Source organism: Ornithodoros turicata, unplaced genomic scaffold (genome assembly GCF_037126465.1).
Source record: "Ornithodoros turicata isolate Travis unplaced genomic scaffold, ASM3712646v1 Chromosome14, whole genome shotgun sequence".
NCBI classification, from domain to species: domain Eukaryota; kingdom Metazoa; phylum Arthropoda; class Arachnida; order Ixodida; family Argasidae; genus Ornithodoros; species Ornithodoros turicata.
This window is the reverse complement of record NW_026999314.1, coordinates 2,595,576-2,618,016: the sequence shown is the minus strand read 5'-3', so window position 1 is coordinate 2,618,016 and position 22,441 is coordinate 2,595,576. Positions and strand designations below refer to the sequence as shown.

Below are 22,441 nucleotides of genomic sequence, written 5' to 3'. Positions count from 1 at the left end.
CCCCACTTTTACTCAGCCACCTGTCTGGACGCGTCCATTCACCCATGTGTCCATCCACGTGGTCCATCACATCGACACCACCGGGCCATCCGCTCTCGCTCGTGCTCCGCGACTAGTCCCTGAAAAGCTGAAGATCGCTAGGGCGGAATTCGAGTATATGATTGCCGTCTTTGTAGCCAGGCCTTCTTCCAGCAACTGGTCTTCCGCTTTGCACATGGTGCCCAAGAAAACAAGTGATTGGCGCCCTTGCGGCGACTAGAGTTCCCTCAACCTCGCGACTGTTCCTGACCGCTACCCGTTACCTCGGCTGCAAAATTCTACGGTCAACCTCCACGGCACCACGATATTCAGCAAGACTGACCTCATGAACGCGTACCACCGGATCCCAGTCGCCTCTGAGGACATCAAGAAAACCGCTTTCACGACGCCCTTTGGCCTGAGTTAACTCAGATGCCATTTGGTCTACGAAATGCGGCTCAAACATTCCAGCGGTTCATCGACTCCGTCACGCGTGGCCTTCTGTTCGTGTTCGCGTACACAGATGATTTGATCGTTTCCAGTTTGATACCTGAGGAGTACGCCGAACATCTCCGGTTCCTGTTCCCCGGTTGGCTGCCCATGGCATAGTCGTCAACGTTCAGAAATACGAATTCCTCCTCCACAACGCCACCTAAGTTCGCATTCCCCATCTAGCCAGTAAAGTTGAAGCAATTTCCAGCTTTCCGCGGCCTCAATCTGTTCGGCAGCTCCGCCGCTTCCCGGGCTGGTAAAGTGTTACCGGCGTTTTCCACCCCACTGCGCCGCCATCCTTCGGCCTCTGCAGGCCCTTCTCTGCAAGGCGTCTCGTGGCGTGCAGACCTCTGCGTGGCCCACTGAAGCTCAATCGACTTTTCAGAGGATAAGGGTGACCTCTCAAACGCCGCCCTGCTGTTCCATGCCAAGCATGACGCCGCTACAACACTTCTGGTCGATGCCTCGAACTCTGCTGTTGGTGCTGGTGCTCCAGGAGCACTTCGGCGACTCTTGGCACCCCATCGCCTTTTTGTCGAACAGTTTCAAGGCGACTGAACGACGCTACGCTTGGTCGAGATGCTCCACTGTCACGTGAAGGCAGACGACCGCGCTCACTGGGTAAACAACCTTCCCCTCGTCCTTCTTGGCATTCGAGCCGCCCTCGAGCCTGGCCTCAGCTGCAGTTCAGCCGAGCTGCGCGAGTACGGCTGCGCCCTCCGGCTCCCTGCTGAATTCTTCGCGCAGGCTCGCAAGCCCTGGAGCTGTCGTCATTCCTCGACCGCCTCCACCATGCTTTTGCGACACTTCGCCCCGTAACCACTCGTTCCTCTTCAAACCGCAGCCCTCACCCCCCTCAAGAGCTGCACGCGGCTTCTCACGTTTTGCTCTACACTAACGCTGTGAAGACTGCACTCTCTCCACCTTACTCCGGCCCGCACCCCGTCCTTCATCAGTGCGGAAAGACCTTCAAGATCTCTCTCAACGGCAGTGTCGACACCGTGAGCGTCGACAGGCTCAAGCTCGCCTTTGTAGAGTCTCCCATCTGCTGCTTCGGTGCTTCCGTCCTTCCCGCGCTTCCATCCAGCCGTCTCGCGCCCTCCAAGAGCTCCACCCATTGCACCTTCCCCTACGACCCCCGGAAGACCACCACCTGGGCTGACAGCTCCTCGCTGTCTCTAGCGGGGGGTGGGGGGAGGGGAGGTAGTGGCCGGAAGGACGACGGCGACCGGCCCCAAAGTGCCTGCTGTTCGCTCGTTGGCACCAGGCTTCGCTAAGTTTTGAAAACGGAACCCGTGCTTCGCACTTCGTTCAGTTAGCCCCGAAGCGTTGTAATAAACGTATTGGCCTCAGCTCTGTCTAGTCCGCTTCAAGCGTGAGGGAAGCCACGTCAACTGCTCCACATGATAGATCCCCATTGCGAATGTCGAGTACCTTCAAGGATGCAGGTGGGTGGTGGTGACGTGATTGGCTTGCTTTAGGGATCACTTCCTCACCAGGCTGTGCGCAATGCAGAGCGCCGGTGGACACAGGGCACCTACTGCTCAACTGGATGACTTTCATTGCAAGTCGTGAGCCATATTGCTCTGCCATGTGACATCAGTGGGGAACAGTTTTGTCGGTCATAGATCGACGTTGTATTTCAGCGTCATTACGGGCTCGGTTCCACCTGAGTAGGCGGATTTAGAATAGGATGATGAAGATGGTTTAGGATCGAAAGAAATAAGTGATCCTTAGTTTGCATGTCTTCAACCAAAACGGTGTTCTCCGTAATGCTCAGTGGCAACCTCTTACGGAGTCTTAGAGCACCGGCAGGCACAGTGCCCATTTTGTGTTCGAAATTCTCGCTGTTATATCTAAGCTTATACCAGGCGATATTCATTTCCTCTTACCAGTTCTTTCCTGTGGTTCTCGCTCTCCCGCAACATCTCGCGATACTTGTTCGCTTTGGGGCGTGTTCGGGTACCCGCGTTATTTTCGAGAAACGCGTACGGTACGGAAACATAGATTACGTGCTGAGCACGCGTAGTAAGGATCCCTATTTCATTGGAACCCGAAAGTGATTCGATGTTCTGTCCTAAGACTCTCAAACTGTCGGGTTGGAGAGCCTCAAGATCAACGTCCTATAGAACGGTACTTTGATATTACAGCCAACCCTCGTTAATATGATCAAGGCCGTTCCCGCAGATTTTGGTCATAAAGCGAACTGTCATATTAACGAACAGCATGAATGATGATACACATAAGCCCTTCATAACTGTTTAGCTCTGTCTAGTTTATTGAACACAAAGACACTGCAGGCACGGTATTTCATTTATGTTATTTTACCGACACAATTTATTAAGTATTTATTAGGTAAGGTACAACCGTACACTTTATTTACAGGTTATTGACGAAAGAAATCCGTCAAAAGCGTCTGCTTAGAAAAACTGTCAATGTGCAGATTTTCCGCCGACTCAATTGCACGGGCAGTGGCAAATACATTCTGGGCGTCCTTATGTTGCTCGAAGAACCGAAGAGCCACTCTGAGCGCTTCGGAGCCCGGCTGAGAGCTCCGTACGCTTACGCTTTACTCCCGACATGCCGAACCTCCTTTCCATACCGATACGAGTCACGGTACTGGTCAAGTGACCGAGGTTGACCATCTTTTAACTCTTGTTGCTTGCACTAAAGATAGCAGTGAGACACCTCGAACTTGGTTCGTGACTTCGACATTCACCGTGCGTGCGTTTTCCCGGAATCATTGAACTTTTGGGTCAGCCGGATTGCTCAGTCAGTGGTGGACGGTCACAATAACCAGAGAAGAATACACGTGTTCTCCCCAGTTTGTCCCCGGAATGTTGGTCACAGTCGGATTATCGAGTTGTCATAATAACAAGAGGCCTTTACACAAGACCTTCGTTGGGAGCAAACCGTGCCCCAGAAAAATAGTCACAAAGTCAGGATGTCATACTAACGAGTGTCATATTAACGAGGGTTGACTGTATCTTCACAGAGAAGCCCCCTACAAGATCGAAGTATCCCCTCATTTTCAACAACATCGAACACGGTCTTCGTGCATGGAGACAATGTAGTTTCATACCGTCCTACACATTTCGTTCGTCATATAACAAGATCGCCTTCTTCTGTGTGTGTAACCAAAACTCCCGCCTGCCCACCCTGCAGCTAGAGGTAATAATGTATTTGCAGCATGGGTGGGATGGGGAACAAATGGTCTCAATTTGCAACTCCACAGTAGACGCTATGTGCATCCCGTATCAAAAAGTGTATTGCTAATATATAAAATGTCTATTGACAGCTGTCAATAGCTGTACGAAGGAATTCCATAAAATGTTTATAAGCGCTGCATGCTCTTCCTGTACAAACAATTTTGGAATTTGGCCACTCAATTTTTATTGAGCCATTATCGTGGGAAACCTATAGACAAATGGTTGTAGAACCTCTATAAGCCATCAACACGAAGCTTTAATGGAATCAATAAGAAATTTATATACCCTGTACGAACTTCTTGTAGAAAGTCTGTTGGGAATTGGCAATTGGCTGTTGGGAATTGCAAAACGATTACTGTGTCCCTATTGAACGTACATTGTAATAGGCCATAGAGCTCCTAATTAGTCTGTATCGCAAAGCTGCTACTGTATTTCTACGAAGTTCTTATCCAAAAAAGTCTTAGCGTTCCTACGTCTTATTCGGCGTTATCGCCGCGAAGCAACTGTGGCTGTTAACGCCTAGCGGACGCGGACAGATGGAAGGAATGGGGACAGGGGTCTTAGTATGAGTCCTGGTCCGACTTCAGGGGGAACTGAGGACATATGATATGAAAAGTCTGCCAGTGCGGGGATTCGAACCCGCGTCACCTTTCAGTCTCGGTGTGGAAAGCGACCATCCTAACTGCTATGTCACGGAAGCTGGTAGGGTTCCCGTCAAACATGTATTGCAAAGCGGCTACTATGTCTTCATTGAACTAGCACTGAGAAAAGTCAGTAGGAGAGTTGAAATTGAGAAACTCTGAGACAGGTTTCAGGTCACAGCTATCTGCCCTCCCTCGCAGCTAAACCTGCCAAGACGTTCTTTAGCTTTGTGTCAACATTCAGCTCGAAAGCTGACATCGTGTAAGCTGGCAAACAGAATCGCTGTTTCTGCACAGCAGGCATATGACATTTTGCACCACGATCCCTTTTAGCAGCACATGTATTTTTTTTATGTTGAGTGTTGGGCGAAAGCTTATACGGAACACGCTCCGGCGCATTCGTTCCTCAGAGTGACACGCAGGGAATGGGACAAACACGCGAATGGGACCGTACGGATTTACAGACATGTACCGAGGTAACCCAGTCACGGATTTGCAAGTCCGTGCGGTATCGTTCTCTGCTGCCGTGTCACCCTGAGGAAGCCGGAGCGTTTTCCCCAAATTTTTTTTCGTCACTGTACGTATACCCTGTCGCCTTCATATTGATCGACTTGCATGGCATATAGGCTCAATAGAGACATAATCATCACTTTGCAACGCAGGTTCAATTTAAATTTTATCGACCATGTCGCAATAAATGCTCAATAAGAAATTAGTGGCAAATTCCCAACAGATTTTCTACAAGAGGTTCATACAGGTTCTACAAACTTACTTCTTGATTGTACGAGGGCTTTGTGTTGATGGTATCTAGAGGTTCTACAACCACGTGGTTACAGATATCGCACGAGAAGGGCTCAATAAAAAATCAGTGGTCAATTCCCAACAGACTTTCTAGCGGAAGTTCATACAGCACTTATAAACTATTTTCTGAATTCCTCCGTACAACTATTGACGAAGATCAATAGACGTTTTATATAGAAGCAGTACACTCTTTTTATGGGGAAGGGAATCCCCAAGTACAAGATATCAGTGATATAGCAGCAAATATTGGGTAGCAAATGCAAAACATTACGGCCCAACAGCCAAACTTGTCCTGTCCAGAAAGTCGGACCGAAATGTTTATCGGTTCTCTTCGGGTTTAGGTTCGACGATAAAGGTTCAATTCCGGTTCAGCTCCGGAAGGCAACTATAATGGTTCGAACCGTTTGTTTTCGAAACGGTTCGGTTCACGAACCGGTTCAGGGGCCACAGGTGGGACTAAAGCACAACGGGCATGTTAAATCACACTTCCGTCTATGTGGTATAGTGCTTCAAGTGGACAGGAAGGCGTCAACAGTCGTTCAAAATTTTGAAAGATTTTGCGCGATGTGAAAGACATGATTAGTAGTGGTGACGATAGGAGCATAACCATGAATTACCAGCTTGGGTTGACTCCTACAGCACGTAGCTCGTGTCGCGGTAGTTAACTAACCCACTGAGCTGTTCACAGAATCTCGGCAGGAATATAACAGTCAATTAACCAAGACTGCTCCATTAGCCTCAGTCTTTGAAGTCATTGAAATTATAGATTACCAATCAGTAGACGCGAATGCACGTTAAGCAGCAAACGACGCTTCATGACATTTCGTGACAGCCACTACTTTCGGTACCCGTTACTTCGGGTGCGTTTTTTTATTCAACTCTGGCTAATCCGAGTTACCCTTGAGTCACTCAAGGTGGGCGAAAATTCCGGGAGTAGCGGAAATGAGGTCGTAACTCTCCGGCGAAAAATAGCCAGAGTAGGTCAGGAGTGAGAGTTCTCCACAGCTCTGGTCGAAAGGAGGGTAGGCCGGGATTATGACGTCAGAGTACGGCGCGCGCGTCTTTCGTCGTCTGCTTGAAAGGTGTCAGTAAGTTGACAGCTTCCACTTTTTTCGGGCGTCTTGGGAATTTGCTTGGTTTAAAATGTATCAGTGTTCGCTATGCGACCTAAAACTTCCAGATTGGCCCGGAACAGCCGAGCACTTTCAAACCGCACACGGTATACCTGCATCCGCGTTAAATAGTAAGTACTGTTTGTATTCTTCATATGCTTTGCAACACGTGGGATTTGTTTAGATTAATTGGTATGTTGTGGATTGATTGATGATTTAGAGTGACTTTTAAGTGCATGTTAACGCACATTTTAGGAGCTATATATTTCAGGCTTTAGCTGCATATTTCGTATACGATAGAAATTATTTTTTGTCTTTTTGTGCCGTTGCTTATGTGTGAACTTTACGGACATTTTAGCGTGATACCAGACGTCTTTGTTCCACGAATAACCCCGTGAGCACTTCACACGCTAAAGTGATATCGCAGGCTATCTCTGTGGTACTTGAGTGAGAAACAGTAGCTACTTTTGTAGTAGCACCTGTTTATTATTCAAGTACCGCAAAGATAGCCTCCGGTTTCCGTTTATCGATTTCTTCGTGAAGCGCTCCCGGTGTTTTTCGTGAAATACACTGTATAAGTGCAAGTTCTCAGCGTATACTTAAAGAACGTTAACGTATAATTGCGTGCACATTCCAGCATTTTTTATGCATACTAATCCGGTCTCTTCTGATTACCTGCCATTTTACCTTTCAATGGAATAGCTGCACAGGGCGCTGCAGCCACCCCACTCACGGACAGGACCAACCTCCCGTCAAAAGGTTGGCCCATGACTACATCAAATCGTAAGTATTGTTGCTATTGTTTACCTGCATTGCATAATGATAAACGGAACGCAGCCATGGACACGGACGAGGAAGTGCACAAACGAACTGCTGACTCTCAACTAACAGAAGTTTACTTGCAACACACATTTAAATGCAAAAAACAAGACACAAGGAATGTGACAACACCTTATCACAATATCAAAACAGAAAAACTAGCTGCTCAACACATGATGGTTGCGATCCGGGCACGTTCCAAGATATTATATTTATATTTATTATAGATATTATTATTATATATTATAGAGATATTATATTATATATTTCGGCTGATAAGAGTGACAATGACGGTGTGCTAACACAGTGATCTTCCTCTGACTTTGTGATCAAGAAGGTCTCCAGAATTTCGCGAGCAACGCGCGTTTTGAACCCACCCTGTATTGTGGTATTATTCAATATAACCTTCTTGATCACAAAGTCAGAGGAAGATCACTGTGTTAGCACACCGTCATTGTCACTATTATCAGCCGAAATGGAATATATTGGAACGTGCCCGGATCGCAACCATCATGTGTTGAGCAGCTAGTTTTTCTGTTTTGATATTGTGATAAGGTGTTGTCACATTCCTTGTGTCTTGTTTTTTGCATTGAAATGTGTGTTGCAAGTAAACTTCTGTTACTGGAGAGTCAGCAGTTCGTTTGTGCATTTCCTCGTCCGTGTCCCTGGCTGCGTTCCGTTTATCATTATGTACAGTTACCAACTACCCCGCATTTCTACGCTCGTTTACCTGCACTGCCACACATGGGATTTATTTCGATTGATTGACTGACATTTTCTTTTATTCTCTGTGCTAGTTCCTGTTGCTTTCTGTTCTTGCATATAATTACATGCCATTTTACTTTTCGATGTAATAGCTGCTCAGTGCGCTGTCGCCAGCCCACCAAGTGACGAGACTGAGCGCCTGGGGAAAGATCACCCCACCGCAACATCGAGAAGTCCTTTCCAGTGGCCCCACAATGCTGTCCTGCTCCTGATAGAGACATGCAAAGAGGAGGAGGACAATGGCAGCATCAAGTACACCAAAGTCTTCTGGAAAAGGTATCTACTTCTCTTCTTCACTGCCTAGTCAATTCGTTGATATCAAATGTTGTTACACTAGAGTGTCTGCCACATTGGAAGCCAATGGCTATGACGTATCACCCACAAAATGTGAGTACAAGTGGAAGAACTTAAAGAAGCAATACAAGATTATCAAAGACAACAACAACACAAGTGGCCGTGCCAGGTGAGATAGAACTTTTCAATCTCTGTCAGCAAATTGATGATATGCATGTTGGCAAAATTCGGATATTGTTTGTCCCAGGAAGCACTGGCCATACCTCGAACGAATGGACGAGATATTTTGCAAAAGGCCCTAAATTGCGCCACCAGCGACTGCATCCACATCAGCTGGGTTGCAAGTGAGGATCGGGGACCCAGAAGCAGATGGCCCAGGCCTTACCCCAGGGACACCGTCCACTAGGGCTTCACAGATGAGAAAGTTCATGTCGGACAACTACATGGAAGAAAAGCTGGCCGCGGAGAAAGCGAAGGTGGAGCAGCTGAGGCGCTTCAATGATTTAATGGAGAATCTGCTAGAAATATTTCCTGGACACTGTTAACAGAAAAAATCCCTGTCGATTTGAAATATAACGTACCAATAAATCATACCTATGCATGCTATTGAAACATACTATTCCTGTGCTGCCTGCTGTAGTTGTTGATGCAAGTTATTGGCGGCCATGTTTGCTTCTCAGTCCACACCGTAGAACGAAAATGTCTCAAACTTTTTGAACAAAAACACTACTTTATTACTGCGACATGAAAAACTAACTCGCTGCTTGATTACAACATGGGAAGGCTTCGTGCAATTGTCTGTTGCTTCTGCAAGCCCTGCTGCCTGGCATCTGCACTGCTGTGATCAGTGGCACTCGAGTCGTCCTGCCTGTACTCAGCTGTCGGTTCGTCAAATGTGTCATCCCAGATCAGGCAAGCGTTATGAAGAACACATGCCGAGATGATCGCGGTGACAATAATGTCTGGCCGTCTGGTTTCCACGCGGAAGAGCCTCCGGAATACGTTTTTCAAGAGTCCGAACGCCCTCTCTATGGTAACCCGTGCCCGAGAATGACGCTTATTGAAGCGCTTCTGTACAACGGACAAGTGACCATTATCTCTGTACGGTGTCATAAGAAATGGACCGATTGGATAGGTAGCATCCCCAACCAGATGGCTGTCCATTGGGAAGTGATCACGATCAAGTATTCCCTGCACTTCAGATCGACGAAGAACACGAGCATCGTGCATACCCCCAGCTTCGCCAACCGAGCAGTGCAGGAAACGCGTCTCGTGATCACACACCGCCTGTAGCACCACATAATAGAACCCCTTTCTGTTGATGTAGGAAGCGGCATGCTCTGTTGGTGCAGTGATTGCTATGTGAGATCCATCAATTGCCCCCAGAATGCCTGGAAATTCGGATTTCCTCTGAAAGCCATCTATGATGGACCGCGCCTCGTGACAGTTGGGCCAGGTGACGAAACGAGATGCCAGACTCAGCAGTGCCTCCCCTACTCTGCGTACGCAGTGAAACACTGTTGACTTGGCAACTCCGAAACGGTCTCCAAGTCCCCTAGACGAGAGGAAAAACAGAAGTCTTATATTAGTCAGGCTCTGTATAACAAAGGAGGTTAGAACAGGGGCACATTATTTATAGGCTTGTCAGGCAGCCTGCAAACTTTTTCACTTTGGGTCGAAGGTAAATGTTTGAGGCATCAATGGGTCACTAGTGACAACAGTGCCCAACGTTGCTCAGGGGCAACAGTTTGCCCTGTCTATGCAAATAAATAGATTTTTTTCTGCAGCTCATCACGCACGCTTGTAGATTTTATTAACCTGGGGTAAGTTTTGGGCACAAAATGGTTAAGGCAGTTACATTCATTTACGCAAATTTTACTGTTAGAATATGTGGACGCCCCAACCAGACATGTACCCAACCTCATAGGACGCGCGTGCAACACAGCAGGAGGTATTCACCTGTCGTCACTGAAAAAGACGACGTAGCCTTTGCCCGTGCTTGTGGCGGCCATTTTGCTGCACATGTTTCCGTAGCATTAGCAGCGGTGCGAGGACAGCAAAATGACGGCCAGTGAATACGCCCTATACTACACATAATCCCAAGAATCATACCTAAATGACTCCATGTTGGCAAGGCACCAAACCATTATCAACAGCTCCTTGTGCGCCAGAACTTGGGGCCTACCAGGGCCACCCTGGTCGTCGGTAGCAGGCGGAAGTGGGACTTGAAGGTTGCTGCCGACATCTCCCAGACAGTCTTTTCGGCGTAGTCCGCGACCTTAGGTATTCGATTCCTACGTAATTAATGGTGGGGACTATCGAAACGCAAGGCACGACAAGAAGTGTACAATATACTTACCATCCTCCAACTTCGTCGTCGTCGTCACTGTCAGTCATGGTGGCCACGGCTATAGCCATCGCTCCGACGATAAGTTCGTGGCGTTGTTCGTGGAAACCTACCTCCATAGCTTCGAACTCCGCGCGTTCCAACGCGTCCGCCATATTGACCGACGAGAGAGTGACTCCCGCCGGTCGAAAATTCGTTCGGAAGGGCGGCTACTCTCGGGTCACGTGATGGCGAGGGCACATACGTCAGCGAGTTACTCGGGTTGAATAAAAAAACGCACCCTTCATGACACGACGTTTCGTTCTTTCGACGCTTCATGGTAGTTGGATTCCCTCGTTTTTGCTCCCAGGCATGGGGGCTGACGTTTCTTTTTCTTTTTTTTTGAACGATGCCGCTCTGAGCACGGGGTCTTGATGTAAAAGCCGCGGTAACGTGTTAAAACTCATCGCAGCCGTGCTAACCTGTCGCCGTAGAGTAACTTTTCTGTGGAACAAAGACAGCACGGGCAGGAGTAAGTGCAAACAGAGAAGATCGACCCATTTTCGACGCATTGGCGATTCTTAAATGCGATGTCAGTACATATATTTGTTTTCACCTCTTTAATTTCCAACGCACAAAGAAAACCAACTTTGATATGTTCTAGACTTTAAATAAAGTTGTTCATTCTAACCATAATGAGGGTGGCTGACCCATTGCTTTGTAAGTGGGTTATGTAAACTCACACGCCTTAGGTGTCAACGATCAGTTCTGCAGTTAGGGTGGAGTCCATGCATAGTTGTGTATGTCACTTCATGAATGCTACCCAAAGCTGTCGTTGATTCCTAATCCTTATATACATTCATGTCTATGTCCTATAACACTTGTAAGTCGCCATATTTGTATACAGGGTGTCCCACAAAACGTATCATTGAATTTTAATTAGAAAACTACGCCACATAGATTCATGCGGTATACGGTATTCGTCCTTACGAAGTTTTTGCCACCTCCCGCTGTGCATGTCATGTAGCCTAAGTTTAATCATGTAATTTTTTGCGAAGTGAGCTCGGAAACTTGCCAATTAAAGGTCACCTTTTACCCAACAATGTGAAGAGCGTGCCGAATTTACTCACATTATAATTGACAGGAATACTGAGGAGCAATCGTATTGAAAAAAAATTGACGAAAATCATGCTCTACGGAGCTCGCAGAGGATGGCGCGCGACGAATTTTTCAGCGAAATCATTGTCAGTCCGACGAAAGGAGGTTGAAAACCCAGCCCGCACCGGCGTCGTCGAAAGAGATAACACAGGCATGGCTTATCGCGTCCGGCTTAGGCTGGGGCCAAGCCTTCCCTTTCCCAATTTCCAAGGGAGTGTCACTTTTCCTACTATTAAGGCCCGTTCCGACATACAGCGCTTTGCTCCACAGCACTGCAAAACAGCGCTGTATTTCCATTGTGGGGTTTCGCACTTGCAGCGGTTGTCCCAGCGCTGTACTTGGTGATCTCACGTGATCGTACGTGATCGTACCGTCACGTGAACGCGGCGCCGCGTTCTCATTGGTTCAGGGAGCCTATCGCTGGGAGACAGCGATGGGAAAGTTCACCGAAGCTCAACTTCGCCAAGCGCTGTTTTCCATCGAGTCGCAGCCGGGAGAGGAGGGAAGAACAGCTCTGTTTTCCAGTGCTCTGGAGCAAAGCGCTGTATGTCTGAACGGGCCTTCACTCTGTGGGCTGGGTTTCCAACCTCCTTTCGTCGGACTGGCAGCGATTGCGGTCAAAAGGTCCTCGCACGTTATACTCAAGTGCCCCGAAAAGCATGATGTTCGGCTATTTTTCCCGATAGGATAGATCCTGGATACCACTGTCAATTATCATGAATGAGAGTAAGTTGAGCGCACTCTTCATGTTGGTGGTGTAAAAAAGTGACCTTTACTTGGAAAATTCCGAGTTCACTGCGCAAAAATTTACATAATGAAACTTAGGTTACACGACATGCACATCGGAAGGTGGCAAAAACTTAGTAAGGACAAATGCCGTTGACCGCATGATTCTATGTCGCGTAGTTTTTTAAATTAAAATTCAATGACAGATTTTCTGGGACACCTTGTATATTTCACGACTCCAGCAAATGTAGAGCGTTCCTACACAGCACAACGTTTTTGACAACATTAAGGCTACGAAGCTAATAAAAGAAGAAAAAGTAGCTTCATGTTCATGCACAATATGCAAAGTTCCGCCCTTACCAATTCAAACATTTCCGGGCGTTTGAGGCTTACTTCTCTGCATCGTCCCTAACTGTGGTCTGCCTCGGCCAATACTCATTGTTTTGTTGTTTCCGCCCTTAGTTCCGTATGTACCGCTATTTGAACCGGTGACTGATATTTTTTAACTGTTCATTTCCGGTTCAGCTCCAAGACGGCGTTGACCGTTTCGGTTCGGTTCAGTTCCGGTTCAGTCCGGTTCGCTGTTTATAATGTCAGATAGTAGTAGTTGCCTAATCATATTGGAGCGGAAATCGCTGGCAGATATTACGTGGCATATATTCAATTCTGTTTTCTGTAAAACCACGTTTCAATACCTGGTTTTATGGACATTGCACATGCAAACTGAGCATTTGTGAACACGCAAAAAAATTCAGTGTCTAGGTACTGCATTTTTGTGCACATTTTGGGGCATCTCATGTTTTCTTTTTCATTGCTGGAGAATATGAAACGCACATATGTATATGAAAAACATTATGTTCCTGTGTCAAGTATTTTTTTGTGAAAGAACGTCATAAAATATAATTATGAACACCTCTTATTAGTGCGTATCCCTTTAATCCTTCATTATTATTAAATAACTTTGGAAACTGTGCGTTTTTACTCAACAGGCACACAACACACACAGTCACAAAACAGAACAGTCAACGCATGAGTTTTAGCACTATGGAGCCTGTAAGCTGCCTCTGCACAATAAACGATAGACAGAACATCAATAAGAAACCAATTTGTAGACTACTGGCAGCGTGTGCGCAGCACACAATAGACACGACATGAATGAGAAACCAATATGTAGCCTATAAGCAGCCGCCTAAGGACAACATACAATAGAAAAACAACATAAATAAGAAAACAATATGTACCCTACAGGTACCCTATGCACAACGCAGGGTAGACACACACAAAAAGTCGATACATAGTCTTGACAGTTTGTTGACAATAAAAAGTAAATATCAATAAGAAGGCGATAGCATACATAGAAAATACATATGCTGCTAAAACTAAAACAACAATCATTTTTATAAGGGATCAGTAGATACACAAGGGAACGGTTTTGTATACCTTAACCTTCTTGTGATTTAAGTTGGTGTTAAATGTCCTTAGTAATCATCACAACTCTTTCACAGGCTGGGTGCTCCCTGGGACTTCGAGACAGATGCATGTGATCCATCGGAAGGCTATGTGATGGGAGATATTAAGAAATCGTCTCCTAATGGATACAAATTTTCTGTGTGTAGCCAGGCAGGAATGATCAACACCCTACAGTGAGTATTTCTTTACAACTTGGAGTGGTAACCAGTGCTGAGCTCAGCATCAGGTGTGGATAGCATGGTAGACGGAATGAATGGCATAGGGATGGTATGCCGATTGCAATCCACATGCCGTGAGTCTTATGTTTCAGAAACAAAATCACCCGAAACTCGCCAGTGAACACATCTATGATTATTTCGACCGATTAATTCTTGAAGTAAAAGGAGGTCACCATTTACGCTTGCATGCCATTTCACCAAAATAGCGTTAGGATTGAAAGGGTGTGATGCGTACATACGTCAAACGTACGAGAAACACAAAGGTTCCGGGATATTTCATGGAATAGTGTTTCATCGAGAATGGACATTTCATCGAAAGCCATCATCGAGAACGTCGAGTGGTTTCTTATCAGCAGCATTTAATTCGTTACAGATAACCCTAGTTACCCCACAAAAGCTTTAATCACACGGCTAGACATGCAAAGGAAAGATTTTGGTATAGATAATTGAAGCACATAATTTTTTTTAAATAAATTGTATTGCTTACCGCCATTCATGTGGAACAGATTATTGCGTTCGTGCATCATCGTTTCGAACCGGTTCGAATCGATATTTCGCGCTGCTGAGGAGCTGTACCAGGCACGAACCAATAAGCACCATCTTGAACCCGAATCGAACGAACCCGAACAAATAAAGGCTCGAATCCCTGGCTATGAAACCAAAATCATTTTAAGAGGATGAAGAAAAATGGCGCGCTGCGTGCCGTGAGTTCCAGTATTAGGGAATGATCACGACTATCCGTAAACACACAGAGGATGCGGACTCCATTAGATTAGCATGTACAGCTACTTAGGACTCCCCACAGTACTTGGGACCATCCAGGCAGTCACCACACTAATTGGGGAGCATCTAACTCATGTCCACACCACCCAGCATGTTTCGGGACACTCGTCATAAAAATAAAAAATAGACAGAAATAGAGTGGAAAGAAGCAGTTTAGTTGAAGATTAAAGATCACTTTCTTGAAGAAAGTGGTCCGGAACGGCCGCTGACCATTGCTGGGGCGATGGAGCACAGAGGCAAGTGACTACATAATTCCAAAGTATCACACCAGGTGGCGCCACCGTCCTTCTTGTCACCACCATTTCTGGACATCCTGAGACATCAGGGGTGATGTCATCATTATATGTCTGGGCAGGTTATGACAGCTCTGGACAAGCAAGGAGAAAAACACTCATATTCGAGACAAAAGAAAGCAAATTTCTGTGAAAGCAAAAGCTAAATATGGGAACAAGGAACGCCATCAATAGCCAACAACAACAAAAAAAGAGTAGGCATACAACAATTCAGCACAACAGCAGTCACGAGGAGCGCAGAATGATGTGTTTCTCCATCCGAAAGCCAGGCACAGAACTGAAGCGTAATGCTTTTTTCTCTTCTATAAAGTCGTGGATCATGCCATGCTACTCTCATTCCCGAGGCCAAGGCAGCTTTTGCGGAAGATAGAAAATGGTGGGGATGCCCGAACAGGAACGACAACAACCAGTGCCCGACATTCACGGGCACGTCACTGTTTATCACAAACAAAGCGGGGACAAAGCGGGGAAGTCATCACATCCGAAAAAAATTAGTTGCATAACAAATCAGCCCACTGTCCACCACAGCAGCAGTCACGAGGAGAACGATGAAGCAGAAAGAAGCAGAACGATGCATCCATTCCATCCGACAGCCAGGTGCAACAACAACAACTTTAGTTTGAGATGGAGAGCGGGGAGGCTCATCGCCAGAGGCGATACTCTACCCCATTGCTGGTGGGGATGTGGGGAATAAAATAATGAGCCCCTTCACAATAACGATGGAAGCCCGATGGTGTCCAGAAATGTGAAAACAGCTTTGAGCGCAGATCGTTGCTGGATTGGGCCAGGGACCAAGCAATTTCGATAGGGAGAAGGGACGAGAATCCAGCTGACTAAGAGACTCGGAGAGTGCGGTTCGGGAAGGTTGGTAGTGAGGGCAATGAAGAAGAATATGCTTCAGATCCTCAAGAGCACCACAGTGGCACCAGGTGGGAGAGTCAACTTGTCTCAAGCGGTAACACCACTGAGCGGTAAAGGCCACATCGAGTCACATTCGGTGGATTAATGCAGCATCTTGACGAGAGGTGTTTCGTGGAATGCGGAAAGCGAGGGTTGGATCAACTCTGCTCAACATAGATGGGGGGAGAATGTCGGTTGTCCATTGGCGGGAAGCCAGGTGTGTCACGAGGCGTCGCAGAATGGAATGGCGGTCTCCTCTCAGCAGAACAATACTGGTCCATTTCCGAGACGAGAGTGCTGCTTCTGCGGCGCTGTCGGCCTGCTCGTTCTCCACCATACCACAATGTGCTGTAACCCACTGGAGATCTAGCCTGTGGCCTGCTGCATAGACAGTGTGGTAAGACATTAACACATCAGTGACTAGGGGTGCGGATGGGCCTCGTATGCCGGAATTTTCAATAGCTTGAAGTGCAGATTTTGAGTCTGTGAAGACTGCCCATTCCCGTGGGGTAAAATCAGCGATGTGTTATAGAAAGAAAAGAATGGCATAGAGATTCACAGCTGTAGACAGCCAGGCGCAGAACTGAATCGTAATGCTTTTTTTCCCTCTATAAAGTCATGCCTCTGCTCTTTACCAGTTACGCTTTGAATTAATTTCATGACAAAATTATTAAGAATCGCTCTGGTATTACTCTCGTTCTTAAGGCCAAAGCAGCTTTTGCGCAAGACAAAAATGGCGGTGATGCACGGACAGGAACAACAACCAGCACCCGACCTGAACGGGCACGGCACTGCTAATCGCAAACAAAGCGGCGACAAAGTTATCACGTTCGTTCCATCCGAGAGGTACGCAGAGAACTGAGTCGTAATGTTTTTTTCTCCTCTAAAAGCCACACATCTGTCCCTCTTGCAGTTACTTTCTGAACTAATTGTATCGCAAAATTATTACGAATTGTTCTAGCAGTACTTCTGTTTAGATGAAGCGAATGAGGTGCGGCAGCACTAGCGTCATCGTCAAGACAAGAATTATCAAAAACAATCTTTCTTGTCCAATAAAGAAAAAATAGAGAGCTAGATGCATCAACAAAGGAAAACATGCATCATAAGGCAAAACAGGTCAGGGCATATCAGAACATTGCTCAACGAGCTCTGTCACACAAGGCAAAATCGCATGACTGCTGGGCAACAAAGGAAAGCAAGCACAGAGAGGCACTTGAACACAGTGAAAAAGACACTCACCAGCAACGAATTATTTCCACGTACACAGCACTCCCTCATTGTAAATCTACTCGATACAAAACCCACCAGAATCGTCGCACACCACCCACCAGTGACGAGCCACACGTCCGTACCCTGTGAGAGGCAAACTGAATCCCACTGAGGCTACACTTTTCCACTAATGGCCAACGCAACTGCTAGGAAGAGAATCAACGCGCGTCATCCACCAGCAACACATCCATACCCGTGAGAGGTTAAGAGAGAAGTGAATCCTTGCGCCCTCTGCGAGCCTTGCTCATTGGTCATAACGTCACCCTATTGTCTCAAGGCTACACTGTTTTTTTTTCACTAGTGTCCAATGCAACTGCCATGGCCATAGTCCACCTGAAACAATAGAGCCGCAACATGACGTCATCACACAGGCTACATCATTCCAGGACACGTTCGGCTCCGCACACAACACACAACAGCATTGTCCCTGCGTGAAGAAAGCACAGGACAAGGGCACACAAATTCCCTTATGCGATGAGGAAAAATCACTTCTACTCGGGCAGCATAATACGACATATGCTAAATTTTTACGGGTGAAAATTGCAATAAGAAAGGCACTGCTAAGCAAGTCCACACATACGACAGCGCATACAAAACATGACGGGGAAAATGCTGAAGATGGAGTGCTCAGGAATAATCGCAGCTTCACCACACATCGCTACGAAACTCAACGGCTAACACAAGATGACAACAACAAGATACTAGTGGCGGGTAAAAATTGCAACAAGAAAGACACTGCTAAAGAACTCCAGACATGCGACATCGCATACAAAACACTGCTCATGTGGCGGAAAGGCCTAAGACTGCGACAGAAAATCATAGAACATACACAAGTTTATTTTTGTATTTCGTGTAAACTAAACTCCAGCAAACCACAAACGCCTGCTAGACGTACCAGAAATATTCAAACATCTAAGACCGAAGCGAACGTTTCATCAATATCTATTATATGTACAGTTAGTGCGTTGTAAACGGTGGAGGTCTATAGGACGTTCATTGTACCCACGTTCAAGACGTCCTCTGTACATCCATTTAGCCTGCGCAATCAATGTATAATGGATTACACAATCTTGTGAGACGTTTATGAAACGTTTCGACTATCAGCTTAATAGTAATTCTTGCATAGTGCTAGAAGCAAGCGAATCCGTCTTGTGAGAACGTGGGAAATTGGAAAACAAGCAAAAACAAGTTTTCTCAATTGTTTACGTGCTGTTCTGTGCAAAGTATTTATGTAGCAATCTGCGACCAACACAGGAAACCTATCGGTTTGACAGCTCAACTCCGTAGGTAACCTCGTCATAGATGATAGCTTGAATTACAAACACAAAATTTGTAAGGTAGGGATGTCAGAAATGTTAACAGGTAGTTTGGCTCATTGCAGAATTACATATTAATTGCAGAAACTCATCCTCGTCACCATTACAAACGCTTTCGGCCCCCACTACACTTAACATACATCCCTTAACTATTTGTCTTTTAGTATAAGTTGCATCCAGGGCGCCAGCAGAGGCTACTGAGAAATGCCCGAGCTATGTTGGGTGGGGTATAGCCACAAGTACAGCATTTGCGGTGGTCGGACAAAGTAGCTGAAAAAGTAGATTTGCAATCTGGTTTATATTGTCGTACGTTAACCTGCAAGGATCATCTATAGGACACACCGAGGATACATAGTACATCCATGGAACGTAATGTGGACATATCTGGGTACCTACTAGACATCCAAAATGTCCACTGTGTATCATCCTCTGGATGTCCATTAGACGTTTTTGGTTTACTGGGACGCGGATCGCTATTTCGTTGCTTGGAAAACGACGCACAAATTCTATTTAGTTAGCAGGGAAAACAACGTCTACTTGTACCACACTCTGAATTTCTACCAAGACATCAACAGGGCAATAGACACCTATACGCGACAGCGAAACAATAGAGATGTGAAGCAGATGTAACGAATACTGTCAGTTGATGTCACAAATCAGAAAAAAAAACACACACACACAACAGCTCAGGAATGCACGTGGGAACGTGCTTTATAGAAATTTCCACTCCGGGCTCAGACACCAGCATTTCTACTCAAATGCCCATAACTGCAAAATTAAGCACTGCTTACTTCACCAACATATCCAGCACCCAACAAAGTCTAACAAGCAAACCCACTTCACCTGACAGAACGCTATTCAGCTTTACGAAACGGCTATCTTACGCGTAACAGCAGTGAAAGTAGGAAAGAGCAGCGAAAAATTACACGCACTTGCGTTCGGATAGCTATAACTGCAAAAAACGAAGCACACGATGATAAACAACCATCAACTCAGAGAAACACACCCATTTCTACAATCAGATAATTATTGCATAATGCAATACTTACACACACGGTGTCGGAGCGAACCGAAAACCGAAAAAAAACGCTATTTTGGTGCGAACCGGAACGGAATCTAAATCGTATACGTTTTTTTCGCTCAGGAGGGATACCGAAAAATATATTTAACGGTTTTCGGTCCAGAAAAAAACTTCGCCGGTTTGGACTACGGATAGGCGAATGAAACAGACGTCGTGTGCTCTGAAGTCATGTCATGGATACTATACGAGGGTTACGGTTACGGTGGAATGTATGTCGGTATAGTATGACCCTTAGGCTCCCTTTGGAATGGTTTATCATTCGCGCACGCACACAGACTTCGAGGTACACGTGACTCTCTAGCAATGTGCAGTAGTGTTCGTTTTAATTTGATCCTCCCAAACTCTCCTCAACTTAACAGCGACCCAAGGGGCTGCATAACGGCTTCTTTATCGGTAATGTCGAGCAACGCGTCCCTTGTTTGACAACAGCTAAGTTGAATACATTTACGTATACGCAAGGGCAAGCCCGTACAAAGTGGCAAGTCTTTTGTGGACAGGACACGAAGAAAATAAAACGGAGCCGTCGAGCGCGTTTGTGAGTGAAGGTGTTCCTCGATTTGCGTCGTACTCGTGCGGTGGTGCTTGCTGGCTAGACAATAGCAATACATTCTGATGAGACGCAATCGCTCCAACCCAGCAAGAAAGTACTTTACGTATGACATCACGACCGTTTGTAGCATGCGCTTCAAGAAAGGAGAAAGCCCATTTGAACAGACAGTAACCTACAGGAACCAGGAGCTACCAATTTCACAGCTGTCTATTAATATTAAATGCCATGTATGCGGAATAAACGGGTTTACATTTTGTAACATTGATTTTGTTTTGTGGGTATGAATATTCCCAGCAGAAGCGGAAGCGGTTAAAAACCGATATGAACCGTTATTTTTTTGCTCCGGTGCAGAACCGATACCGGATCGTTTATGATGTAACCGGAACGAAAAATGTTTCGGTTCGACACCCTGCTTACACACACACAACTGCATTACACCTTTGTAAAGAAAGCACAGAACAAGGGCACACAAATTCTCTTAAGCGAGCAGAGAAAATCGCTTCTACTCGGACAGCATAGGCCATCATGTACAGACTCAGTCCTTCGTAAAGAAATGACACTTTTTATGACTGGGGATGGCAAAGGACCGTTGCCTACACGTGCGTACAGATATTTGCTGACTGTCGCTTCTTCTAGCGCAGAAGCTGAACGGACCTTCAGTTCGGCATCCAGTATTTGCACAAAAGTTTCCTCCGAACTGTGGGACACCTTCCTCGACCCATCGGCGTTCCCAGGATATTGTTCAAGGGGGGGGGGGGGGGGGGGGGGGGCAAACGTGCACCACCACCACCACCACATCTGTTTCTGGAGGCGGACGTTGCGGACTGTACGGTTGTTTAGGGGTTCCTACTATGACATCTGAGAATAACCATGATGACCTATGAATAAACAGCGCACTATTTTCACACGCCACCTTGGTGCTCCGGGCAGGGGCACGCCCCCTTACCCCCTCTAGGTACGCATATGCATCGACCCTTTGCTTTCTCACGTCGTGTTTTAATCATACTACAATGTGATAAGCATGCAGCGACGGTGTTGTAAACCGTTTAGTGTTTCGTTTCTTTCCATTCCTTCTGTTTCTTTTTTGTTGCTGTTATTTATTCAAGTGGAATGTTACACAGTTTGAGGAAATTATAAAGTATTATTTCCTGTTACTTCAAGTGTAGCGGGACTCGCCTTCTTTTGACATGCAACAACGAAGTGCAGATGAACAAAAAAGGAGTGGCACTATCATTGCACACACAAAAAAAGTAACCATTTAGCCGTTCCTATTTTGCCAATGTGGTTACACTGCGAATTTTTCGGGTTGGGCACCCGCACGTTGTTGCGGGTGACGTGTCTACGTTTTCGGTGTCGCGCGGGTAGCTGTCGGGTGCGGGCGTCATTGGGGCGGCAAACAACCATCCAGTATCAATTCTAATGCCCATTCAGTTGGGTAGCAATGTTGTCGAAATACTCCAAGCGGTAAAGACACTTGGTGTGTTCTTCTCGAAAAACCTAACTTGGAATGAACATGTAAACTACCTTGGAAAATAGCTAAAGTTATAGGTATTTTAGGTAGGTATCGCTTCCTCCTACCAAAATATGCAAAAATCATTATTTACAATTCCCTCATAGTGTCTCATTTACACAATTGTCTTCTCGTATGGGGTACAACTTCTCCGAGGAATATCAATATTATCTCTATCCTGCAGAAACGAGCAGTCAGATCCATAGCCGCTGTACCTTTTGATCATGATACTGCTGATCTTTTCGTTGATATTAGTATAATGATAGTAGTCAACTTTTACCCTTATATACTTCTCAAGACTTACGTTCGCGCCGTAAAACAGAATAACAGCTTAATCCTATCACTCCTTAACATGCAGAAATATACAGTCGACCCCCGTTTATCCGGATGGTGCCGTTCCCTGCGAAATCGTCCGGATACCGGGAATCCGGATAAATGAAACGACCGACTAGAAACGTCCTACGGAGCAAGGTTTAATTAAAACACAGAAATCTCGTCAATGACAGCTGTTACATAGTAGTGTAGGCACTCGATTCCTGCAAACTTTTGCTAATTGCATAGAGTTGAGCCACGCTGTTGCGCTGCTCGGAGAATGTCAGAGCGGTCGCAAAGTATCAATGTCGGAGCCTTGTTTCTCACTGGCGTCATCGGCACCGTCTTGCTGCACATCATCGGAGGCGACAGCAGCAA

The 22,441-nt window shown here is 46.2% G+C and overlaps 1 protein-coding gene across 2 annotated transcripts in view; it reads left to right on the top strand.

Annotated features, from left to right (window-relative positions):
* Nucleotides 1–22,441, top strand: part of LOC135372351 (venom metalloproteinase antarease-like TtrivMP_A) — a 105,434-nt gene that overhangs the window by 61,170 nt on the left and 21,823 nt on the right. For both annotated transcript variants that reach the window (XM_064605980.1, XM_064605981.1), the window contains one exon: nucleotides 13,867–14,004. In XM_064605980.1, coding sequence (XP_064462050.1) covers nucleotides 13,867–14,004 — 138 coding nt within the window. The remainder of the gene's footprint in view (nucleotides 1–13,866; nucleotides 14,005–22,441) is intronic.